Source organism: Henckelia pumila, chromosome 4, assembly GCF_033568475.1.
Source record: "Henckelia pumila isolate YLH828 chromosome 4, ASM3356847v2, whole genome shotgun sequence".
Classification (NCBI taxonomy): domain Eukaryota; kingdom Viridiplantae; phylum Streptophyta; class Magnoliopsida; order Lamiales; family Gesneriaceae; genus Henckelia; species Henckelia pumila.
Window position 1 is genome coordinate 16,217,377 of NC_133123.1, and position 20,786 is coordinate 16,238,162.

At 35.0% G+C, this 20,786-nt stretch overlaps 2 protein-coding genes across 4 annotated transcripts; one reads left to right on the forward strand and one right to left on the reverse strand.

The window, feature by feature from the left end:
- Positions 1–1,874: 1,874 nt before the first annotated feature.
- Positions 1,875–7,355, forward strand: LOC140859962 (uncharacterized). Its single transcript, XM_073262630.1, has 8 exons — positions 1,875–2,097; positions 3,071–3,139; positions 3,752–3,877; positions 4,892–4,974; positions 5,074–5,149; positions 5,823–6,008; positions 6,120–6,248; positions 6,861–7,355. Exons 1-8 carry the CDS (start codon positions 2,017–2,019, stop codon positions 7,023–7,025), a joined length of 915 nt encoding a protein of 304 aa, XP_073118731.1. The 5' UTR covers positions 1,875–2,016; the 3' UTR covers positions 7,026–7,355.
- A 562-nt stretch (positions 7,356–7,917) lies between these two features.
- LOC140864016 (mitotic spindle checkpoint protein MAD1) lies at positions 7,918–20,337 on the reverse strand. 3 transcript variants are annotated; one of them, XM_073267887.1, is made up of 16 exons: positions 19,962–20,337; positions 19,536–19,635; positions 18,397–18,500; positions 15,275–15,472; positions 15,102–15,194; positions 14,642–14,758; positions 13,786–14,033; positions 13,178–13,349; positions 12,888–12,998; positions 12,594–12,797; positions 11,801–11,963; positions 10,888–10,978; positions 10,727–10,796; positions 9,086–9,214; positions 8,950–8,988; positions 7,918–8,213 (listed from the first exon to the last, which is right to left on the reverse strand). In XM_073267887.1, exons 1-16 carry the CDS (start codon positions 20,154–20,156, stop codon positions 8,124–8,126), a joined length of 2,124 nt encoding a protein of 707 aa, XP_073123988.1. In that variant the 5' UTR covers positions 20,157–20,337; the 3' UTR covers positions 7,918–8,123. The 3 variants fall into 3 exon arrangements, with proteins under 3 accessions (XP_073123988.1, XP_073123987.1, XP_073123989.1); XM_073267886.1 differs by having other exon boundaries at positions 18,340–18,500; XM_073267888.1 differs by lacking the exons at positions 8,950–8,988; positions 9,086–9,214 and having other exon boundaries at positions 18,340–18,500.
- Between the last annotated feature and the right edge of the window lie 449 nt (positions 20,338–20,786).

A 20,786-nucleotide genomic window follows, 5' to 3' on the forward strand; every position in this document is an offset into this window, starting at 1 on the left:
ATCTATAGTATTGGCGCAAGGGGGCTGTTCAATCTCCTTGTCACTCTTCGACTGTGTGTCTTCCTCATCAACCCTTGCCAGTTTAATATACAATTAATAAGATAAAAAAGAACAATAACCACAAAAACAAATTTTAAATTTTAAAAAATTAATCTTGGTTTCAAACAGCTAATTGATAATTTATACAAAGCAATCTACAATATTTAACCTTAAATTTTTTTATTAAACATGTTATTAAACATATCAAAATAGGAGAATGAAAATACGTCTAATAATAAGTAAATGTATTTTACCTCCCATCATTCAAATTGTTGAAGTGTTCATTTCTTTTCTCTGCTCTCAATTCAATCGTCGTAAGCTTTACACACATATGAAGATAAATCATATTAAGGACATCATCATCATCATTCAAAGACACAAGCATCTTATGCAGTGGAGCTACGTATTGAAGCATAGTGGATTCCGGAGATATTTCTGCACATTTTTTGCTCAGACAAGCAAAAACATCCATCAAGCTACAACCACTGAAGATTGAGATGACAAACAGCTGCTTCTTGAATTTACAGCAACCCAAAAACGAAAGATTGCAAGGACCACTTCCAGATTTCATCCTCAAACTACAAAAGGAGAATGCTCTTCAAAACAATAAATCGAAGAAATAATATATTTTTTCATCATATATTACACACAAACAGTACAAAATAACAAATTCAGAATACTAGATTTTAATTCAAATAATTTAATCACAGTATAAATGTAATAGTACGAAACTAAAACCCCAAAATTAAGAATTAAAACATTATAATCGAAATTAATACGAAATATAAGCTAATATATCACAAATGCTCATGAAATGAACTGCATTCCCAGCAACAGACGTAAAAATTGATATTGGTAAGCTAATCTATAAAACTCTATTCTCAAACTACAAAAGGGAAATGTTCTTCAATACAGTAAATCAAAGCAATAATATATTCTTTCATCATATATTACACATAAACAGTACAAAATAACGCATTCAATTCAGAATACTAGATTTTAGTTCTAATAATTTAAATCACAGTATAAATGTAAGATTATAGAACTAAACCCCCAAAATTAAGAATTAAAACATTATAATCGAGAACAATACGAAATATAAGCTAATCTATCACAAATGCTCATGAAATGAACTGCATTCCCAGCAACAGGCGTGAAAATTGATATTAGTAAGCTAATCTGTAAAACTAACGCGATACCCGAAAATTCAACACCACCTCTATAATCATAAAAAAGCTCAAACAATTCCATCAATTCAACATTTTAAATTTGTAAGACATACATCAAGCTGTGACAATAATTTATTCGCTCAAAATTTAAAAGATTTCTAATCTAAAAACTAACCTGCAAATATGTGAAAATTTTCGTTTGAGCACAAAGATGGGAAAATCCCTCAACCCACGTCAATGTAAATCTTCAACATTAACCGAGTAAACATAGATCTTCAACATTAACCGAGTAAACGTTTAAGATTGAGAGAGAAAGGTTCGGGAGAAGAGAATCAAGAAGAAAAACAGAGGGAAAATAACGATTACAGTAGAACCATCATGTTTTCTTTTTTTTTTTTTTTTTTTTGTAAATCATTTTATTTAGGGATATTTTGGTAAATTGGCCACAATAGGGAGTTCAAACAAAGAGCAGGTTTTTGTCAGGGATTGGGAACAAATAATGTCTGAAATGGGGACTGAGCAGAAATTTAAGTTTGCTATTAGGGATTTATCACAAATTCCCCCAATTTTATATATAAATATAAATATTTTGATATATTATATATATATATATATATATATATATATATGAATACTTCTATTATTCAATTCAATTTTTAAAAAAAATCCCTTCATACTTGTGCTCCTACAGTCAAATAGAGGATATAAAGAAAACCGTACAAAAACCGAAATTGGTTCCTAATTGCAGATTAGGGTTTGTGCTCTTATCGCAACCGATCGAATTATCGTCTCTGAGATTGTATAGAAAATGGAAAACATGGAAGGGGAAGAGGTTAATATTCAAGAACTTGTTTCCAATCTCTCCACTTACGAACAACAGCTTCAACAGGTACTCTTTCATGCTTACGTGCGCTTGATTTAAATGCGAAAACGTTGAAATTCGTGAAATTCGCATTGTGTTGGGTTGTGCTACCTCGAATTATTGATAGCAGAGCTTTAATTTGGGCGCTTAACTTTGCAAGCATAATTTTTTTTGGCTGAGTGGGCTTAGTGAGGGTTTGGATGAGGCAGAGGAGTTTTGATTTCTTTATTCCTCAGGACGTGGATGGAGAAGGAAAACGTTGGAGGATACGATGTCTTTCTATGTAAATTTCAAGAATTTAATAGCGACCTGAGTTGCTAATTCGAACCTCACATAGATGAATTGAAAGATTGTTTTTTCCCCTTTAATGACCAACATAGGTTGCTATTTACTTGATACGTAACTAAACATGGTTGCTGTAAGGTCTTTGCCGAATTGCGCCCATTACTTGCTGTCTTATTCTGTTTTGCTTTGAACCTCTCATAAAAAGTGTTCCATGCACACATTTCATATGCATATTTCAGGAAAATAGGTCTTTACCATGTCTATATGGAGCTAATTCAATGACTACTCATGATATATCGATGAAAATTTTGCTATCTACTGATCACTGATTTGATTCATTCTTGTAAATCTTTAAAAGGTATATCAAAAATCTATTAATGGTTACTTTGAGTGAATTCTGGGTACAAGTAATAAATCTCAAAAGCATTGGTTTTTTTTTAATTATTTGTAATTTTTCTTCGTTTTTATGTTTTGGTAGTTGGTCAGAATGGGTGTACAACTCCACCTTGTTAGAGTATTGTAGGTTTTTTTTTTAATTCTAACTTTGTAGCGAAGGAATATTAGTGTACCTTTTCCATATCTTCCCTTCTTTACTCTTATTTTTAATTCCATATGTTCTGATTTTTTTATTTATTTTTTTATTTATTTTTTCAAGTTTTAATTGAACCTGGAAATTACACGAATTTTTAACCATGTTTCCTGTAATTTGAATCAGGTTCGCGAACTATTGGATGATGATCCAAAAAACTCTGAATATTTGGATATGGAGAAGGAACTTGTGGAGGTTATCTTCTTTTAATTGTTTACTATGTCCATTAGAATAACCACTTCTACTCCCAATTGTCTTTGCTTTGGCATGTACATTGGTTTCTCTCAGCTTCTTCTGACACTTGGTTCTTAGAATTGATCTCAGACTAACATATGTGAGAATCAGAAGTCAATAATCATTTACCACTGTATGTTTAAAATTCTGATGAGATTTCCTTCCTTTTTTGTGAAATTTAATATCAATACATCTTCCTCTTTCTCAAATATTACTATTGCTCGAACAAGCAGTTTCAAGGAACTACCTCTGACTGAGAAGAGATCTTTTTACCCTTTGGTTAGTTAAGGTGAGGATATTTTGTCTTGTTAAGAGAAGCATACAACCCTGATGTAGAGAAGTGTGGGATTTGAAAAAAACTTATGGTCTGAGAGACTTTATAAAGGTTCCCATCACTTGTGTCTTGGTTCTATTGCAGGTGTGCTATGTTTGGTGATGGCCAGCTTGCATCTCGTGATTTTCAGATCTCACTCGGATTTGAAGTTCAAAGTTTTTGTTTTTTAGTTAATTTTGCCCGAAGTAATTGTTTGTTTGTTGGTTTTTATTTGGACTTTCCTTGTTTTGTGGCTGTAGGTGATTCAATTGACGGAGGAACTTCTGACAGCTGCAAAACAAAGTGATAGTAATTCTGGACTTGGCACTGGGATCAGCACTGAACCAGCTTCTGCTTCGCATTTTTCTGGGAGCTCATCTGATCTGGTATGTTATATTTAAACTTATTTCAGAGATTGCTTGTGTTTTTTCAAGGTTGAATTAATTTTTTACTTCAGTTTAACTTTTGGAGTTGATTCTATTGGAATGTGATGGTTTACTCCATCTGGATATATTCATGACATTAATCTGCAATTTAGAGTTGAATGTGAATTTCCTGTAATAGCTGAAGGAATAGAGTGAGATTCCGGTCATTTTGGCAAAGTAATGCTTTTTTAATATGTGAGTTCGACCTCTTATTGAGTGAAGTAAAAGCCCATCTCTCAAGTCTTAACAACACTTTGCCATTGCCTGCACCATGTTTTCTGTGCCTCGCTGTGCCTTGAGTATACACCGGTGTTTATGGCTTTTAATAATGTTGAAATTAATTGAATATAATGTCACCCTACGTTCCACGATTAGCCATGATTTGAAGGAGAAAACAACTGAATATGATGCTCTCAGAGAGGGGAAAAAGGGCAATGTGGAGTTGCCCGAGTGGTGCTTTCACTGCCGGACAATCTTTATGTCTAACCAGAGATCTGACAAACTTCAAATCCATTAAGTATTATTTTTCTGCTAGGAGGATGGGGAGCAGTTGGTTGTGGCGATGAATTTCCAGCTTTCATCAGGGGAGTGATTATGGTGACTGAGATCAATTTGCAATAGGAAGCTGAAACTGAAATTGGTTTGAGTTTTTGTTTGCTTTGTTGGCCTGCATCTTAATTCATGGTATTAACATGCTATATATTTTCTTAAATTGATCTTCTTTTGGGCCATTTTTTATTGTTTGTTTTTCACTTTTAGTGTTTGTTTTAGACCTTGTAGCAGCTAAGTGGCGCAGTATTCCCATTTTGTATCCCCACTTCATATCTCACTTTTACCCGAGCTGTGTCTTGCTAGTTTCCAACTGTTCTTTTTGGGTTATTTTTCATTTGCTTTTCCCTCCCACTCTAATTTTGGTCCTGATTGTACTTTTTATGTTCAGCTAGTTAAACTAATTTTGTTCATTCTGCGCTCCAGAAATCAGGTCCGAGAACTGAAATTGTCCATAACTTTGCAGTTGGCACCAAAGTTCAAGCTGTTTGGAGTGAAGATGGAGAGTGGTATCTGAATTTTCAAAATATATTATATGCTACTCTATTGAATATATTTTGTTTGTGTCCTTTCTCTTTTCTGTGGTTTATTGTTGTAATGATATTCAGGTATGATGGAACTATCGAAGGTCATACTGTGAATGGATATTATATTTGCTATGATGGCTGGGGTAACAAGGAAGAGGTACGATTTAATTGCCACAATCTTGGGAATTAGCTCCCAAACAATTTGATATTTTGTTGTATTTAAATTCCATATCCCATGTTGCCTCATTTTTCTCATTTTGTTTGGTATTGCGATAATCATTGGCAAGATCGTTTTTCCTGTACATGTTTATTTTAATTCATAACCAGCTTTCGAGTGTTGGTTTACAGTAAAGATTAACTATCTTAGTAATGTATTAAATGATTTTTTTTTAAAAAAACATTGATTGTGTTAGTTTTCCTTTCAATTCGATGTTTCGATACTCTTTGGCTGTTATGCATATGTATGGATTCTCCCACACTCCCCACCTCATCGCTTAGTGTCTAGTTGTTTGATTATAAATCCTAGTGTCATGCTTTGTGATGCATAGGAGTCTTGGTGCCAGTACTCAGATCCTACTCTTCTTTAAATGGTCCTCGCTCTGTTTATTGCTGATTTTCCGTTTTTGTTTACCTTCTTCTCAATCTCCAACAGGTTGAACTGACAGAGTCTTTTATTTAAAATTTGATGGCCCATCATTTTTTTATCAGTGCCAAAGGAACAAACTGTCAATCTTTGATTTCATTCTTTTGTTCGCACTCACATTATTTTGTACTGAAATATTTCTGTGAACCTTTGATTTGAGTGGGTTTGTACTTTGTATAATTGGTAGGTGGATCCTGATAATGTTAGATCAATTGAAGAAGACACGGCGGACCCGTTGCTTGAAGCTGAAAAGGTAGCTGTGGCTACAAAGGAAGCCCTTAAACGGAAGATCGCTCAAGCCGCTGCCAAAGACTTCCAGTCCTGGACTGTGCCTGAAAAACTTCAAATCAGTCCTAATGATCCCGAAGATGTGGTATGCTTAGAATTACTAAACATTTTTGTGATAAATAACCATATTTCAGCTACAACTTTTCTGGCGTTCTGCACTTTCTGGGTTTTTACTTAACAACCTTGATATCAACAGAAAGCGGCAAAGCGAAAAAAGATACACGCTTTCAAGTCCAAGATGCGGTTGGAAGAGAAAGAGGTTACGCAGAATAAGAGACAGAATGCATGGCAGCAATTCCAGACAACTAAAGGCCGGGCCAAGAAGGTACACTTGGCAGCAATTCTTGGGCAAGAATGATAGAATTTGCATGGCTGCGTCTGAAATTGACTTGATAACTTGCTACATGCTAGCAGTCTCTGTCCTTGCTAAATGAAATTTTCCCTATATTGTAGTCCACTTGCATTGCTCCTTCTTTCACCCAGAGCCCAACACTCTAAATTAACCTGTAGACACAGGAGATCAAATGTTTTTAAAAGTTTAGTCATCTATATTCTATTAGAAGGTTAACATTAGTTCCATTAACAAACTTCAGTAGCAGTTCGAAGAAGCTTTCAGGGTGTCTTATTCCTTTTATGTCTTGATTTTTTATACATCTAAATGGTGAAGAACTTTTGTTTTATATTCCAAATCAGACTATTTTTCTGACCTCATCTTTTTTGCTCAGATTTCCATTTACATTTTCCTTTGTTTTCCCCAAACTTGTTGATAACCTTCCTCTGATGTCTAGATTTCAAAGCATTAGGTGACCTAATGTATGAGAAGCTTACGTATTTTGGTGTACATCTTACAAACAGAACTTGATGTCCTTCATATTTGTCATTCTTCTCTTAGTTCATGACATTCTTTGATTTTCCTCCTTTTTGAGTCATTCCTCAGGTTGGATTTTTCTCCGGTCGAAAGCGAGAGAGCATATTTAAATCTCCAGATGATCCGTTTGGTAAAGTTGGTGTGACAGGAAGTGGGAAGGGCTTGACTGATTTTCAGAAAAGGGAAAAACACCTGCATCTAAAGGGAGCAAATATGGAAACTGCAGATGACTAGGTATCAAAAGTTTGGTTTCGGATTTTTTTCCCCTTCGTGTTCACATGTAAGAAGTATATTTAGAACCGGCCAATATGTGATCCAATTTACCAGCTGTGCGAACATTGAGAAGGCCCTAGGTATCTCAATTGCTGGACTTATTTCCCCTGACAGCAGTTGCTCTGTTTCACATTGTTTTATACGTAAAAGGCGATGACCGTTTGGTTGGCGAGGTTGTTAAGGTTTCATGCAGTTTCAGATGTTTTAGTATTGGAATGCCCAAATTATGTATTAGTTTGCCTGAGATTTCATATTTGGTATGGGTTAAGAAATGTTCAAGCTTGTGAATAATTCAACGATGCGTTCCAATACGGGTTTTAGCTTTTTTCTTCACGAAAGTCTTTTCTTTTTCTTTTTTTCCTGTTTTTTTTAAACTAGCTAGATACACATATATTGCGGGTTATTCAACTTTTTCTATTTATCGATTGAAAATTGAAACAAGTGTTTGATTTGGTTAAACTACAATAACTAGGCGTATACTTTTGTTACAGAATTATGGGTAAAAAATGCATTGAGAAAATATTTTAAAAATCTAAATTAGTTTTAGCTTATCATCGAACGAGTGGTCCAGACCAGTCACCCGACAAAAGAAATAAAGCAGTCCCAGCATAATTTCTTTTGACAAAAGGGTACCACTCCAGCTCGCCAAGCTGGTTTGCATCAGACCATTTCATCCTCTATACACACCGTGCCAGGCTCAATGCTAAATTATCGGGCGGTTTAATTTCGGATCAAGCAATTCACACATGCATATGCTCTGAATGCAGCAGAATAGGGAAAAATTGTACTTTTGAAATTATTTGCATTTCTTGAACTAAAAACAAAGCAAGTGCAAAACCTTGTGGATCACAGGTCAAATCAAACCATTTCCAGGATTGGGCAGTGTTGCAACAGGGGGTTTTACAATTCTGTCTAACAATACACAAGTGCTCTCAAGTCCATTTATAAGTAAAGGGGTTCCCAGACATACAAATAAACAAATATCTTACTATCAGCATTGCGATGCATCCATCAACATGGAGAAAGAGATTTGATCCAATGCAAATGCAGTGCCACATTTTATGAGAGAGTACGCTTATTGAAAGACTCCACGGTCAGATTTGAAATGAAAGCAGGAATTGAATTCATCTTCCGAATAAATATTTCAACCTGCAAAATCCATCAGTCGAACACAAAATTAGACATGCAAATGAGATACCTTCAGCAGAGGTTTGAAAATGGTGATCACATCCAGTTCGAGGCATTATTTTAAATTGCGCAGTTGATTTTTCACTTAAAAACAGGAAATGCTCCATGCAGTTACTATTTTGATGTTCCATACCAAGATGTGACCCAAGCAGCATGAAAAAATAATGACAGCACCAAGTAGTGGGATAGAAGGCATGAAGAACAATATGACAAAAGGTACATTGGTTTAATAGTAATCGATCTAGGATAACCCTTGTCGTTACCCAAGCAAATTTCATCATAAATCATCAACAATAATGCTTTTTACAGACAAAGAAGACTAAAAATGAAACACAAACAAGCTGCAACTTTTTCCAGGGAATGCAATTGAATATTAGGGCAGGTCGCAGGGTGCTCTCATAATTTACTCTTCTAGAAGCACAAAAATTTCAACAGCTAGTACATTATTGATTTGCTTAAAGAAAAAATAAGTCGTGATATCCTGTTCAAAGAAATTAACTTTCATTGATTACGAAATTTCAAACAAGGTGAACCAACAGATACTGTTCCATTTAGAAATGTCCTTCCATCACAAACAGGATCATGCCACTTCTAATTTCAAATTCAAAGTCCTTATTGTATTGACTATTGAAAACGGTTGCAATCAAACCATAGATATGAAGAAACAAAAAAACAACAAAAGATGTTTGGTTCAGACCTGCCGTGATATCTCAGGCTGCATGGTGTACCCATTCACCTAGTATTTTGAATGAGAAGTTGGAAAAAACAGATAGTTCAGATTTTATAACAAGTCATTCTCAACAACAATAGAGATACAACCACCACCCACTTACTAAAAGGTTTGTGTTTCCAGATTCATATTCAAATTCAAGCTTCTCCTCGTCGCTCATAGCATAAATAGAATGAAGAATAAAGCGGGTGACCGGTATGCCATCTGAACGCTGGTGGTCATCCATTACAATCTGAAGCATTTTGGAAATATTATAGTCAAGATATTGGTAGATCTAAGAATCACTTTAAGTGTTTCAAAGGATTGAATGGTCAAAACTTTTTGGGGGTTAAATAAAGGTTTATATCAAAATTATTTAGACATGGATGTTCAAGTAATGCACAAACAAGGGAAGTTTTTTTTTTTTTTGGGGGGGTGGGTGGGTTAGGGTTGGTTGCGGGAAGGGGTGGGGAGGAAATTTAGTGTCACCTCACCGATTTAAATAGTCCCTCCAAATGTACACCATTCTGAATAGGATCTGGGTTTTGAAAGAGAAAAACGAAACAAAATATATTTAAACTTTTTAACATTTTAACGTCAAGTAGATGTTGCGAGTTAGTCCGAGTAATATCTTCGATTCTCACAAGGGCACTTTTGGAAAGAGCTTGGCCATTTTGGAAGATGAAAAGATACCTCTAATAGCAAGGAAACATGAACATTCATTTGGCCAGGGGAAGGTAGCATGATAAAGTATGAGCCTCACGATTGTAAAAGAATACAATGATATTTTAATCGACCAAAACAAACCAAAAATAAATTTCTCTGAGTCCAACTTTTTTCACCTTGTATCACGTATAGTTATTTTTCTCCATTGAATCTTCAATACCCATATTGCAAAATACATAGAATTGACTGAAATTTGTTGACCTCTGGCCTATTATTTTCATTCATGGCTATATGTAAAAACTAAAAAGAACATCAAATCTATGAAGCAAAACCCAAATAATCATCACTGAAGTTGGAACGATTCTACGTCAAAAAATGAAATTAGCTAATTGGAAATGGAACAGGAAAGGATACGAAAATGTTTTCCTTCAGTTAGATTCGTTTCAAATAAATACCAAAGAGGAGCCTAGAATCACATGATGTGAAGTGCCAACATAACAGCAGTATGGCTATTTAAGCCGCTTTCTCACCTATAAACTGGCAACCACTTACTGGCTTCATATATCTTTGCCCATTTGTCATCAGCAGCGTAAAATGATTTGTCCCACGAAACATACCCTCAATTTTGAATTTGAATTCCCAACTTTAATTAAAGAATTAAAATTGGCACGGTTTCTCTTAAATGGGCATCAGAGGTTCGTTTTTTTTTAACAAGACATCAGAGATTCTTGCAGAAGAATATAAGATGAAATATAGGCCTAAGTGAATTTAAACTTCAATGGATCAAGTTCTGACGTGGGAATTTTATAAATTGTTATCCACTCTAAATCAGGTTCTTTATCTTTTCTATTACTAAACTTCTGTGGATCAAGAATTTTACCATCCCCTTTTTCTGATTTGGAAAAATGAGACTGGAAAGAGAAGAGGAATTACAAGTAGCATACAAGTCTGGAGAGAACAGATGATCGGTACTTAACTAGTGGGTTTTACAATGAAATCATATAATACTGTCTAGAGGTGATCGATTCGATTACCAAGAGAGTAGAAATATTTGTAATAATAGTTTGAGAACCAAAACTAGGATTGTGGCATATGATACCTTATAACCAAAAAGTTCACAGCATGCACGCCTGAAAACGGAGATTCTGTCTGCAAAAACAGTCTTGTATCTGTTGCATCATATATTGCAGATGCCTAAGCTCCAAAACAAAGGGAGTGGTATGTGGAACAGATAATTCTGAGAGAGTATTCTTCACTCACCTCTCCTCACGTTTTTCAAGAGTTGCAATTTGCTCTTTTAACTGCTTAATTTTCCCAGCAACATAGGAGTCAACAAGTGTACCAGCATCAGCTTCGAAGCACAATTTAATCAACAAAGCCATATCAACAGCCACAAGAAACAATGGAATTAGTTTATTAACCATATACCATAGTTTTCTTCACTTATGCATTGTTGTTGAGCTGATTGTAGAAAAGCCATTGACTATGACAAAACAGATTTAATGCTGTAAATGTGCATTAGCTTCAACCATGGTTCTCATGTCAAATTGCAATAGCAAGCTCTAATATATTCATCTTCTTACACAGTAAGTTTGCTTCACCATTTTATGGCGAAGATTATAATGAAAAGCTCCACCACAACACCTGCCTTCATCTATCTATTTTTACATATAGATTATTTGTAATATAATTTCCTGCGACTGAATTTTCTCAGAGTTAACTTCAGCCAATCTCTCAAATCCCAATGTGTTTATGTTACATCACATAAATTATGTGAAAGTGGAACCACTGGTAATTTAGTTTTCCCAGTGTGGCAAAAATAAAAATAGAAAAAATAAATTTTCACACACTCGTGACTTGGTGGGCTGTTTTTCCATGGATCATACTCTTTCTTCCTACGATGCAGAAATATTATAGCAAGCTTGAAGTGAAATATCATACATCTGTAGTGAATTGGATGTCGCACAATAGATCTGATCAGGTAAAGGGTTCACAATCAAGAAACATACAAACACCCCTTAGCGCACGGGCACTCTTCAACTTAATGCAGAGGAAAAATAAAACAATAAACCACCTAACGGTGCTCTGCTATTACCGAGCATAATGATCATGCAAGTTGTTCGAAATAAATAAATATTCAAGGGTTTACAGTATAAAACTGAATATTTCTTACGTGACTGCTTTTTGAGTTCTTCAACAGCCAGCAACTTCTCCTTGGTCTTTTGCAACTCATTTTGCAGGGCCTCAATTGTCTGTTTTGCCTCATTGTCAACTGCAAGGGTGTTAACCATCCGTAGAACTTTTGTATTAGCAGAAGAAAAATCTCCATGTCCCAGCTGTAGAGGCGGTAAGATTCATCATCAAAGAGGAGCAATAAAAGTAGTAGTAGATAAGATCGGATCAAAATAATTTGCAGTTTTAGACAAGAAAAAATAAATGAAAGCATCAATCATTATCAGCAGCTATTTGTACTGGTCCAATTCATGGCAGTTTAGATAAAGCACCCATATTATGAAAATTCAATTTCATGATTAGTTATCATTTCCTGGGGACTGTATCTTAACATGTTATGGTATAAGTAATAAGCCACAAGATTAATTTAGCTGAATTGTGAACTCAGCAGTTATACCAAGGCTTCCAGGGTAATTACTGGAGCTTGCCATGCATAGAAAGTTATTCAAGCGTTCTGCTATGCTCTGTTCCCAATTCTCATTGTTACAGTCGAATAAAAGAATATCTAATCCTCCCAACAAAAAATATAGTTTCTGGGCATTTTGGTCATAGCATCAAATTCCATTCGTTCTTCGTTGGTCAAACAATTATCAACTTTTTGGACATATGTGAGAAGTTTCACATCAATCACCGTAATGTTAAACATTAGAAGCATGAGAATAGTAGATGATGGTTAGCCAAAATCGCAAGAAATTGTAGGACACATCAACATTTTCCTTGCAACACGCACACACCTTGGACTCCAACAAAGATATCTCTGATCGAAGACGGTCACCTTCTCGCTCTAACATCTTCAATCTTCTTGCTTCATTGGTTAACCTCTCACTCAGCAGCTTTATCTCATCATGCTGACGGCTATTAGTCTCCCTCAGTTCCACTAAATTTTTTTCTAGTTCGATGGTATAGTTTTCCTTCTTGGAAAGGGACATTTCAAGCTCCTGTCAACGTGATAGATTGTCAAGTATGGAAACTGAGAGTGACAGGGATAACAGGATGAGTTGGAAGCAGGAAGAATGACACTCTAGAACCTGAACAATAGTTCCACAGACTAATTCAGCTCCACCTTGAAGATCTGTGTGCTCTTTCAAACCATTGACAGCGTTTCTCATGTGGTCTCTTTCCTCTGTAATGGAAGCAAGCTGCAACAGCCAAGTAGATAAATCAATTAGCAGAATTAGTTGGCGCTATTAAGTACAAAATATTTTCTAAGATAATCTCAAATTCCTCAACAGTTATCCAGGTCATCGTAGAAGAATAGCAATTCATTTAAAAGCACCCAATGACCAGAACTCCTTTAATGTTAGTACTAAATATTAACCATGAACTCTAGCCTTTGGATTTCTGCTTTAAAGGACTCTGCCTTCTCTTTTGCCATCATAGCATCAGTATCGGCTTGTTGTTTATCAAGCATTGAAGTATCAAGAGCCACTTGTATTTGTTTCAATTTTGCCTGGGCCTCACCTTCTCTGATCATGCTATCAACCACCTCCCTGCAATAGCACATTAAGAAGTAAAAAATTCAGACCTGAAAATACACAACAACATGAACAATCTGGCCCGCCCCAAATTAACTCAGACGTCAATAATGAAAGTTCACGGGGCAACATTAAAGTTAATACAGCAAGAGGCACAGTCAATACATTTCGTACTCAAAATCGTCTACTTTTAATCCGAGAAATATAAATTTATTTAAATATATAGTCATTAAATGGCAAAGCAGTTTCGGTAGCCATTCTTGAAATTCATAATATTAGAGTTACTGGCAGTATATAAGTCATATACATGACAGAAAAAAACAGACAGAGAGAGGGAGAGGTTTATGTTTAAACAGTGTCATAATTTTTAACTTTTACGGTATCCAAGTAACAACAGAAAAAAGACAAATAAATAAATAAAGTATAAAAGAAAGGCTACGTAGTATCATACTTCTGTAAAGCTGCAAACTTGAGAGGTATGTCATCTGCAGATGACACACCAGGTATTTCCTTGATCACTGATTTCCATGTAGACAATTCATCCTCCAACCTCTTCATGCTCGACTGGAGATCAGCTAATTTAAGTAAGTCTATCTCTGTCCTCTCTCTGCGGCTCTTTTCTTCACGTAGTTTCTCTTTCAACAACTCAATGTTATCATGAGAGGCTTTGATCTTTCTTGCTTCGCGTATTTCAGACTCCTGATGGGTAGATTGGACAAAGTTACAACAACATAATGGATCGTGACATTATGATGGATGAATATAGTACGCAAATCTCTGGTCAATAATAATAAGGTATGCAAGAAATATATGGTAGGGACATTTAACCGATTGATTCTCGACTGAAGAAGCACCAAGAAAATTTAATGTGGCCACTGAAATCATCATAAACCCCACGCACCAAATACTAATGATGCCACTTCATTGATGTAATTGCCAAGTGGATGTGAATTTACAATGATTCCTAAGCTATAAGTGTTTTTGGAGCTGCAATAATGTAAATGACTACTTATAAACTGAATATTTCTTCATTACAGAGGATATCTGCTAGTAGCTCACTCCCTTGTTTTTCTTGTGACTGAATGACTTGCACAAATCTTAAACCACTATAAATGTGAGGCATTTAACATTATAGTCGGTATTCTGTAACATGCCCCATTACACGTACATTATACTTATGAGTTATGTCCTATTTCCATCTAAACTCTTTTCCATGAATTGATGACCATAAGAATCAAACACAACCTCCAGACCTATTAAGAAACATTTAGAAATTAAAAATGAACAATACACTGCTTAGTGCTTACATAGTTCCTTAGTTCATCTTGCAAATGTTTCAAAAGTAAATGAGCATCCTTGGAAGGAGATTCCAGAGATGTTAAGCTGGATAACTTTTTTTCTGCCACCAATTTATCCTGCATGCACTGTTAAAGAAAGAACTTTCATTACTATCATAATCACATAATTGCATAGGATTCGATGAGGTACACGGAGGAAAAAAGATTGTTAAATATTGTCCATGACACTGAGAGTCAGATACATTGCTATCCATAATATGGACAAGAATGAACCCACTTTCATGCTTCATGGATACCCGAAAATAGAGAATATACTTCACATCAACGCACATTAAGCCACAGAGGTCAAAATGGCATGGTAAGCAAACAATACTTCAACATTAAATTCGACTGAACATAGAAAAAATATTATGACGAGAAATTAAAAAAGGAAACTTAAATACATAGGTTGAACATAGAAAAAAATTACATCCTCAAGTCGCTTCTTAAATTTTTCCAATTGTTCATTCAGTAGTTCCGACTCTTTTTCAGCATTTTCAGCTCTACACTGCATCTTCTCAAGCTGAAAAGGCAATAACGAAAATTTAAATACTAAATGCCCATGAATAGCAGTATCCCTGTAAACAGAATTGGAATACCAACCTCAGCTCTTATTCTAGACATTGAAAACTTCGATTCATTTCTCATCTGTACAATCTCACTTTGAAGACGGCATTTTTCCTTGTCGACGCTTCCAGTTAAAGTGGTGAGCTTTCCATCTAAAATGCTTGCCTTTTCATCAGCTTTGGATGCAGATAACTCAGTTTTTTTGCGAAGATCCGTCTCATTCCGGAACTTAGCCTACAAAACCAAGAACAGAATAGGTACAAACAGGAAAATGCTAAGAACCAGATGGTAAGCAGGAGAAATGGTGTTTAAAAACTATTTAAGTGAAATAAACACAGTAGAAAAAAACTTGAATGAAAAGCTGAAACACTGACAACAAATAATAAGTTTAGAGAATTATAATCTGTAAGATTACATAAATAGACATTATGAGTGGCCCATAGGGAAGGGTAGAAATCGAAGTAAAATCATCATACTACAATTGGACATAGACTGTTAATGACCATAAGGTGAATCTCAAAAAAATTAATAGCTCCATAGGTTTTATAATGCAGTACTCCACTGGGCGAAAAGGAATGTTTATGCAACAGTTCAAAGCAGTAAAATTTCAGAGCTCGTAGAGCTCCAGAGTAGTTGAAATGTCCAATAAAGCACTAATACTTTAGAAACAGCTCTCATCCAAATTATAGAAAAGAAATACAAATCTGAAACATGGCAATCTATGTTTGTGCTTAAAGAGAACCCAGTAGAACTGTAGAACCTCAAATTTAATCTGGACACATGCGAGAGTACAGTTGGATTGAAAAGGTTAAGAAAATGCAGGCAATTAACGTAGGGTAATCCAAATGTCAGCTAGAAATCGTCCACACTTAAGGGACAAATTTGAGAACTGGCCTCGAAATGATTTGGTCGGGTTTTGGTGCTGTGGATATCCAAAATACATCAGTATTTTCCCAGTCCTATAAATATAGTTCTCTTGTCTTTTTTTCAAACCATATATATAAATTATGCAATGTTAAAGTGAAGTAATAATGTAATATAAAAAATTATATTAATATTCCATATCAAAGAAAGAACCTTGAGAAATAAAATTTTGGGGAAAATGCACATTAGATTCAGAAGTCAGATGATGCATAAAGAAACAAGATTATTACAATTTGATTTCTCCAATTGGTAGTTAGACCTTTAAAGGAGGATCATCAGTGGCTCATGGTACTGGAGTTAATGGCGTGCATTGAAATAGAGGGTGTCATCTATCGAGGGTTCAAAAACCCAAAAAGACTCTTAAGAGAGCCCCCAATCAATGGGTTCACCACAGTCGTATCAGAACTAATCTTACATAGAAAATGAATAGATCTCTTTGCATGCAAACCATTCGGATATTAATTGTCGCTCATGGCAAGCTAGATATTATACAGAAATTATGCATGTACTTATAGATGCCGTGCATTTCTTAACAAAATAATGCTCAAGTATTTCAGGGGATTCAAAGCATAGGTAGGTAAGAAATTCTAACAATAAGGAGACCAATCCAAAATTATTATTTGCTGAGAGACTATTGCAAACACCAAGTCTGAGATGTATGCTTACAGCATACTTGTCACTGGGACACAGTGAAACAAATAAAAGGATAGTGAGGAGCACCAATTGATCAGCCTAATCCAGATATCACCACACTCAATCAAATAGTAGAGGATAAGATAGTAGTGTTGCAGGAGAAAAGGTGGTAATTCAAATTCAAGGCAATGCAATGTTTCAACAAACATACAACTGTATAATTGTTATCCAACTCACTGTGATTTTACTGTTTCGTGCACAAACAAAATGCAATTTAGCCTTCAACAAGAACCCAAGAAATTAGTAAAATCTTATTATATCCTCACTTGCTCTCAGATCACAGAAAGTGATTCAAATAATGCCAGATCAAAACTGCTCAACCTGCATTGACCCACAAAATGTGATCTTAGGGGTCCACTAGAACAGCCATAGAACTAATTTGAAAATCGCAAGTACTTGCAGGGCCAAAAACTGGTAAAACCGTCCAAACAACGTAATGCACACACTAGGTTATCTCAGAGACTCGGACTCAAACTCATAAGAATGAGCTGATCGTGAGCAATAGCTCAATGTTACACGGCCTACGGATTTCATCATCAAAAGCATAAAATGCAATAAACATTCCAAATCAACAGATTACCATTCAGTAGGCCTATTTGGGAGACCAAAAACAGCTCATTTATGTTTTCTGTTTCTCCAAACCAAGAACAGGTACATGGTTCTATTTGGAAGCACCTATTTCTGGAGAAACAACTAATAGAAACAAGTCCCCCTGTTCCAGTTTTTGGGTTGTTTTCTTAGTTTTTACCAACTAGAATCTCGTTTTTACCCTTTCCCCTTAGACCCTTATCAATTTTTCACCCAATTCACCCTTTTCATTAATTCCACATTCATTCTTCATATGTGATCTATCATCTAAATGTAATTAAAAGTGTTTACATACATTTTATAAATTTCTGTTTGTTTATTTTACAATTAAACTTTTATATATTTCTGGATAAATATATTTCCAATTATACTTTTATATACTTCTAAAACAAATTAAGAATACAAATTTACCCATTTTATTCAAATGTATTATAAGCTATATTTACTTATTTAAAAAAAAAAGCATACATAGAAAATAAAAAAAAAAAATAGAACACTACTCAGTACTGCTCGTTTCTATAATTTCAGGGACAAAAAACGGTTAGAGAATTCCTCCCTAATATAGAATAGTTCTTGTTTCTAAAATGCACTTTTAGATCCAAAAAGACAACACTTCTTTGTTTGCTTTTAAAAGATGCATTTTTAGAATTTCTCCCTAATATAGACAGGCTTGTGTTTGCATTTCTCCTTCATTGGCACATGAGGCCCTTATTGCTATTTTTCATAAATTACGGAATCATCTTCGCACAGGCTAGACTAATTGAAAAAACAAGACATAATATGATAATAATACAGAGTATGACATCTAATGATCCTTCAGTTTGCCTTAAGTCACAGCTCAGAAATCCAACGGCACAAAAAATACAGCATCTGACTGAGAATCTGAATTGTTGCACCTCAAGTTCACTAAAAGATTGTATTTGTTTTCTGAGCTGTTCTTGAGAAAAATCAACCTCCTTTCTCAGTTGCTCTTGCAACATCAGCTCACGTCCTTTAGCTGCAGCCAGTTCTTGCTCCGTGTTACATAGTTGATCTCGTAACTTCTTTCTCTCAGCTTCTACATTAATTCAAAACTAAAATTAAATTAAACATCACTACCTTCATTCACAATATCATTTTCGGCACATTTAAAAATTGAATTAGGCATATTGCTGGAGTGCATGATGAAAGATAAAGAAGTAAATAAACCAAATACAGACTAGCTAGAATTATCTTGTACTGGAGTACATGAACTAGCTAGAATTATCTTGCCTGGTAACTTTTTTCCTTTAAACTGTGAGGTCATGGGTGATGGGTGATGGGTGATGGGTGATAGACGAATGAGTTTTTCAGTTATATGAGTAAGTACTTTATCTCCATTAGAGCTTTAACTATACATAGTCCCCTCATTCCAATTCATGGCAATATTGGGAAACTTAAACGTTGAAGATAAAAATTTTAAACCAGGCACTTTAATTGTTGTTCGCCATAATTAGTTAAGAAGCTGGAAAAAGACATCAATATAAAAAGAGTCAAAGAATTGATTGAAGAGTGGTGGTGAGAAAGCACTCAAAGCATCAAAAGAAGTGAAGATCAAAATTTACGAATGATATATTCTTCCATTCCCGAGGAATGAGAACCAGAGACCCCAAATAGGTAATCACCATACAAATAAGAAGTTAGCTATATAAAAATATTTATCTTCCTTCTAAATAAGCAATTGTGATATCTGTTAGTGTTCCACGCTGTAATTCTAGGTTAGTATGAAAATCTATACCAATATAACTACTGGATCCCTGTATAGCTGCTCATGACGCAGCTAAAACTTAATAATTTCTAATCACTACATTCTCAATTGTCAAAAACAACGGGAACTAATAAGTTTCTGAAGAGGACAACTTTTTAATCATGTTAGTCCATGATCCATAAATGAACAACTGTACATAAAGCTGAGACAACAGTGGAATTGTGGAAATTGATAAGTACTGAGATCATGGAGAAAAAGAAAAAGGACAAGGAACTCAAAATATGTCAATGGTGTACTTTTGCTCTCCATGTGCGCATGCTATCATGGATCTTATAGAGAGGCAGAAATATATAATCCCAATCTCACCAGTTTTTCTGAAATCATCATTCAATGCTTCGAATTTAGTTTGGTAATCACGTGCTTGCTTCTCTGCACTGCTTAAGGCATCAAAAAATTCTGTTTTAACCTACAAGAACAAATTGCTACAGCCATGAAATTGTCGATCAAAGTTCCTCAAGCAAAAATCATTAAAGAAAAAGAAAGGGTGGCCCCCAAAAAAGTGCATGAGAAATGTGGCCAGTCCTTCATGCACTCAGTACCAATCCCAGATGGGTGTAACAAATCATTTACCCGCAGAAACAAACCAACGGAGGAAAAAAGCTTCCGCGGAAGCCAACAGATATTGAATTCATAAACACGTGATATAAAATCTTACCAACATATCAGATAGAGATAACCATGTAAAAATAAAAAGGAGAGCTGTTGAATTGGGAAAGGAACTGAAGCTTATACCATCTGACGGCATTGGTAAGTACAGAGCATTTGATCGGATGAATTGGGGATTGAGTGGTCGTGAGAGTGTTCCGGCTCCGGCAGATCCTCGAAAATCACCAGCTGCCTGTTTGAACTAGGGCTCATATCAGCACGGTCTTCCGACAGCAGCGATTCCGCCCTCCGCTTCCGCGGTGGTCGAGTTCTGAGGATCATTCTATGAATCTTAACGAATTTTGACCGCACCTGAAAATTTTCCAAATCTAGGGTTCTAATCTTTGCGAGTTTGATTTGATTATGAATGAATTTGAAAAGAGAGGCGCCAAAGTATATTTATATGTGTGCCACTACTGGCCGTCTGAAGGGAGCCTTGCCCCTTCGAATAATGAATACAGCACAATCAATGTTTTTCGGATATATTTTTAATTAAATCGAGTTTTTATCAAATCAAGCTTTGAATAAGTCAGGAAGGGCTTGGTTCATCTTTATCTCTACCAAAAATGCTCATTTCTAACTAAAAACAAATTAAAACAAGTTAAGATAATTATTATTTAAGTAGTTTGACATATATATCTAGGGGTGATCACGGTACGATTTGACAGTTTTTTGTAAAAAATTTAAACCGAATTGACATTTACGGTTTGATTATACTTTATTTTTTAGTTGTTTTACATGTAAAATCGATTTCATAGTTATGGGCGGTTTTAAGCGATTGCGCTCGGTTCATGATTGTTTTTGAACAATACGTAAAATAGAAAAAAAAAGATAGAACCATTTAAATTATTTAAAACAATAAATGGAAACTATAATAAATAAAATAAAACTAGATAAATAAAACCTAACTTA

Coding starts and splice junctions, on each gene's coding strand:
- LOC140859962 (XM_073262630.1), top strand. CDS start 2,017: ATGGAAAACATGGAAGGGGAAGAGGTTAATATTCAAGAACTTGTTTCC. Junction 2,098..3,070: donor ACGAACAACAGCTTCAACAG/GTACTCTTTCAT, acceptor AATTTGAATCAG/GTTCGCGAACTATTGGATGA. Junction 6,249..6,860: donor CTAAAGGCCGGGCCAAGAAG/GTACACTTGGCA, acceptor GTCATTCCTCAG/GTTGGATTTTTCTCCGGTCG.
- LOC140864016 (XM_073267886.1), bottom strand. CDS start 20,156: ATGATCCTCAGAACTCGACCACCGCGGAAGCGGAGGGCGGAATCGCTG. Junction 19,636..19,961: donor CTTACCAATGCCGTCAGATG/GTATAAGCTTCA, acceptor TTGTTCTTGTAG/GTTAAAACAGAATTTTTTGA. Junction 11,964..12,593: donor TATCTTTGTTGGAGTCCAAG/GTGTGTGCGTGT, acceptor CCGCCTCTACAG/CTGGGACATGGAGATTTTTC.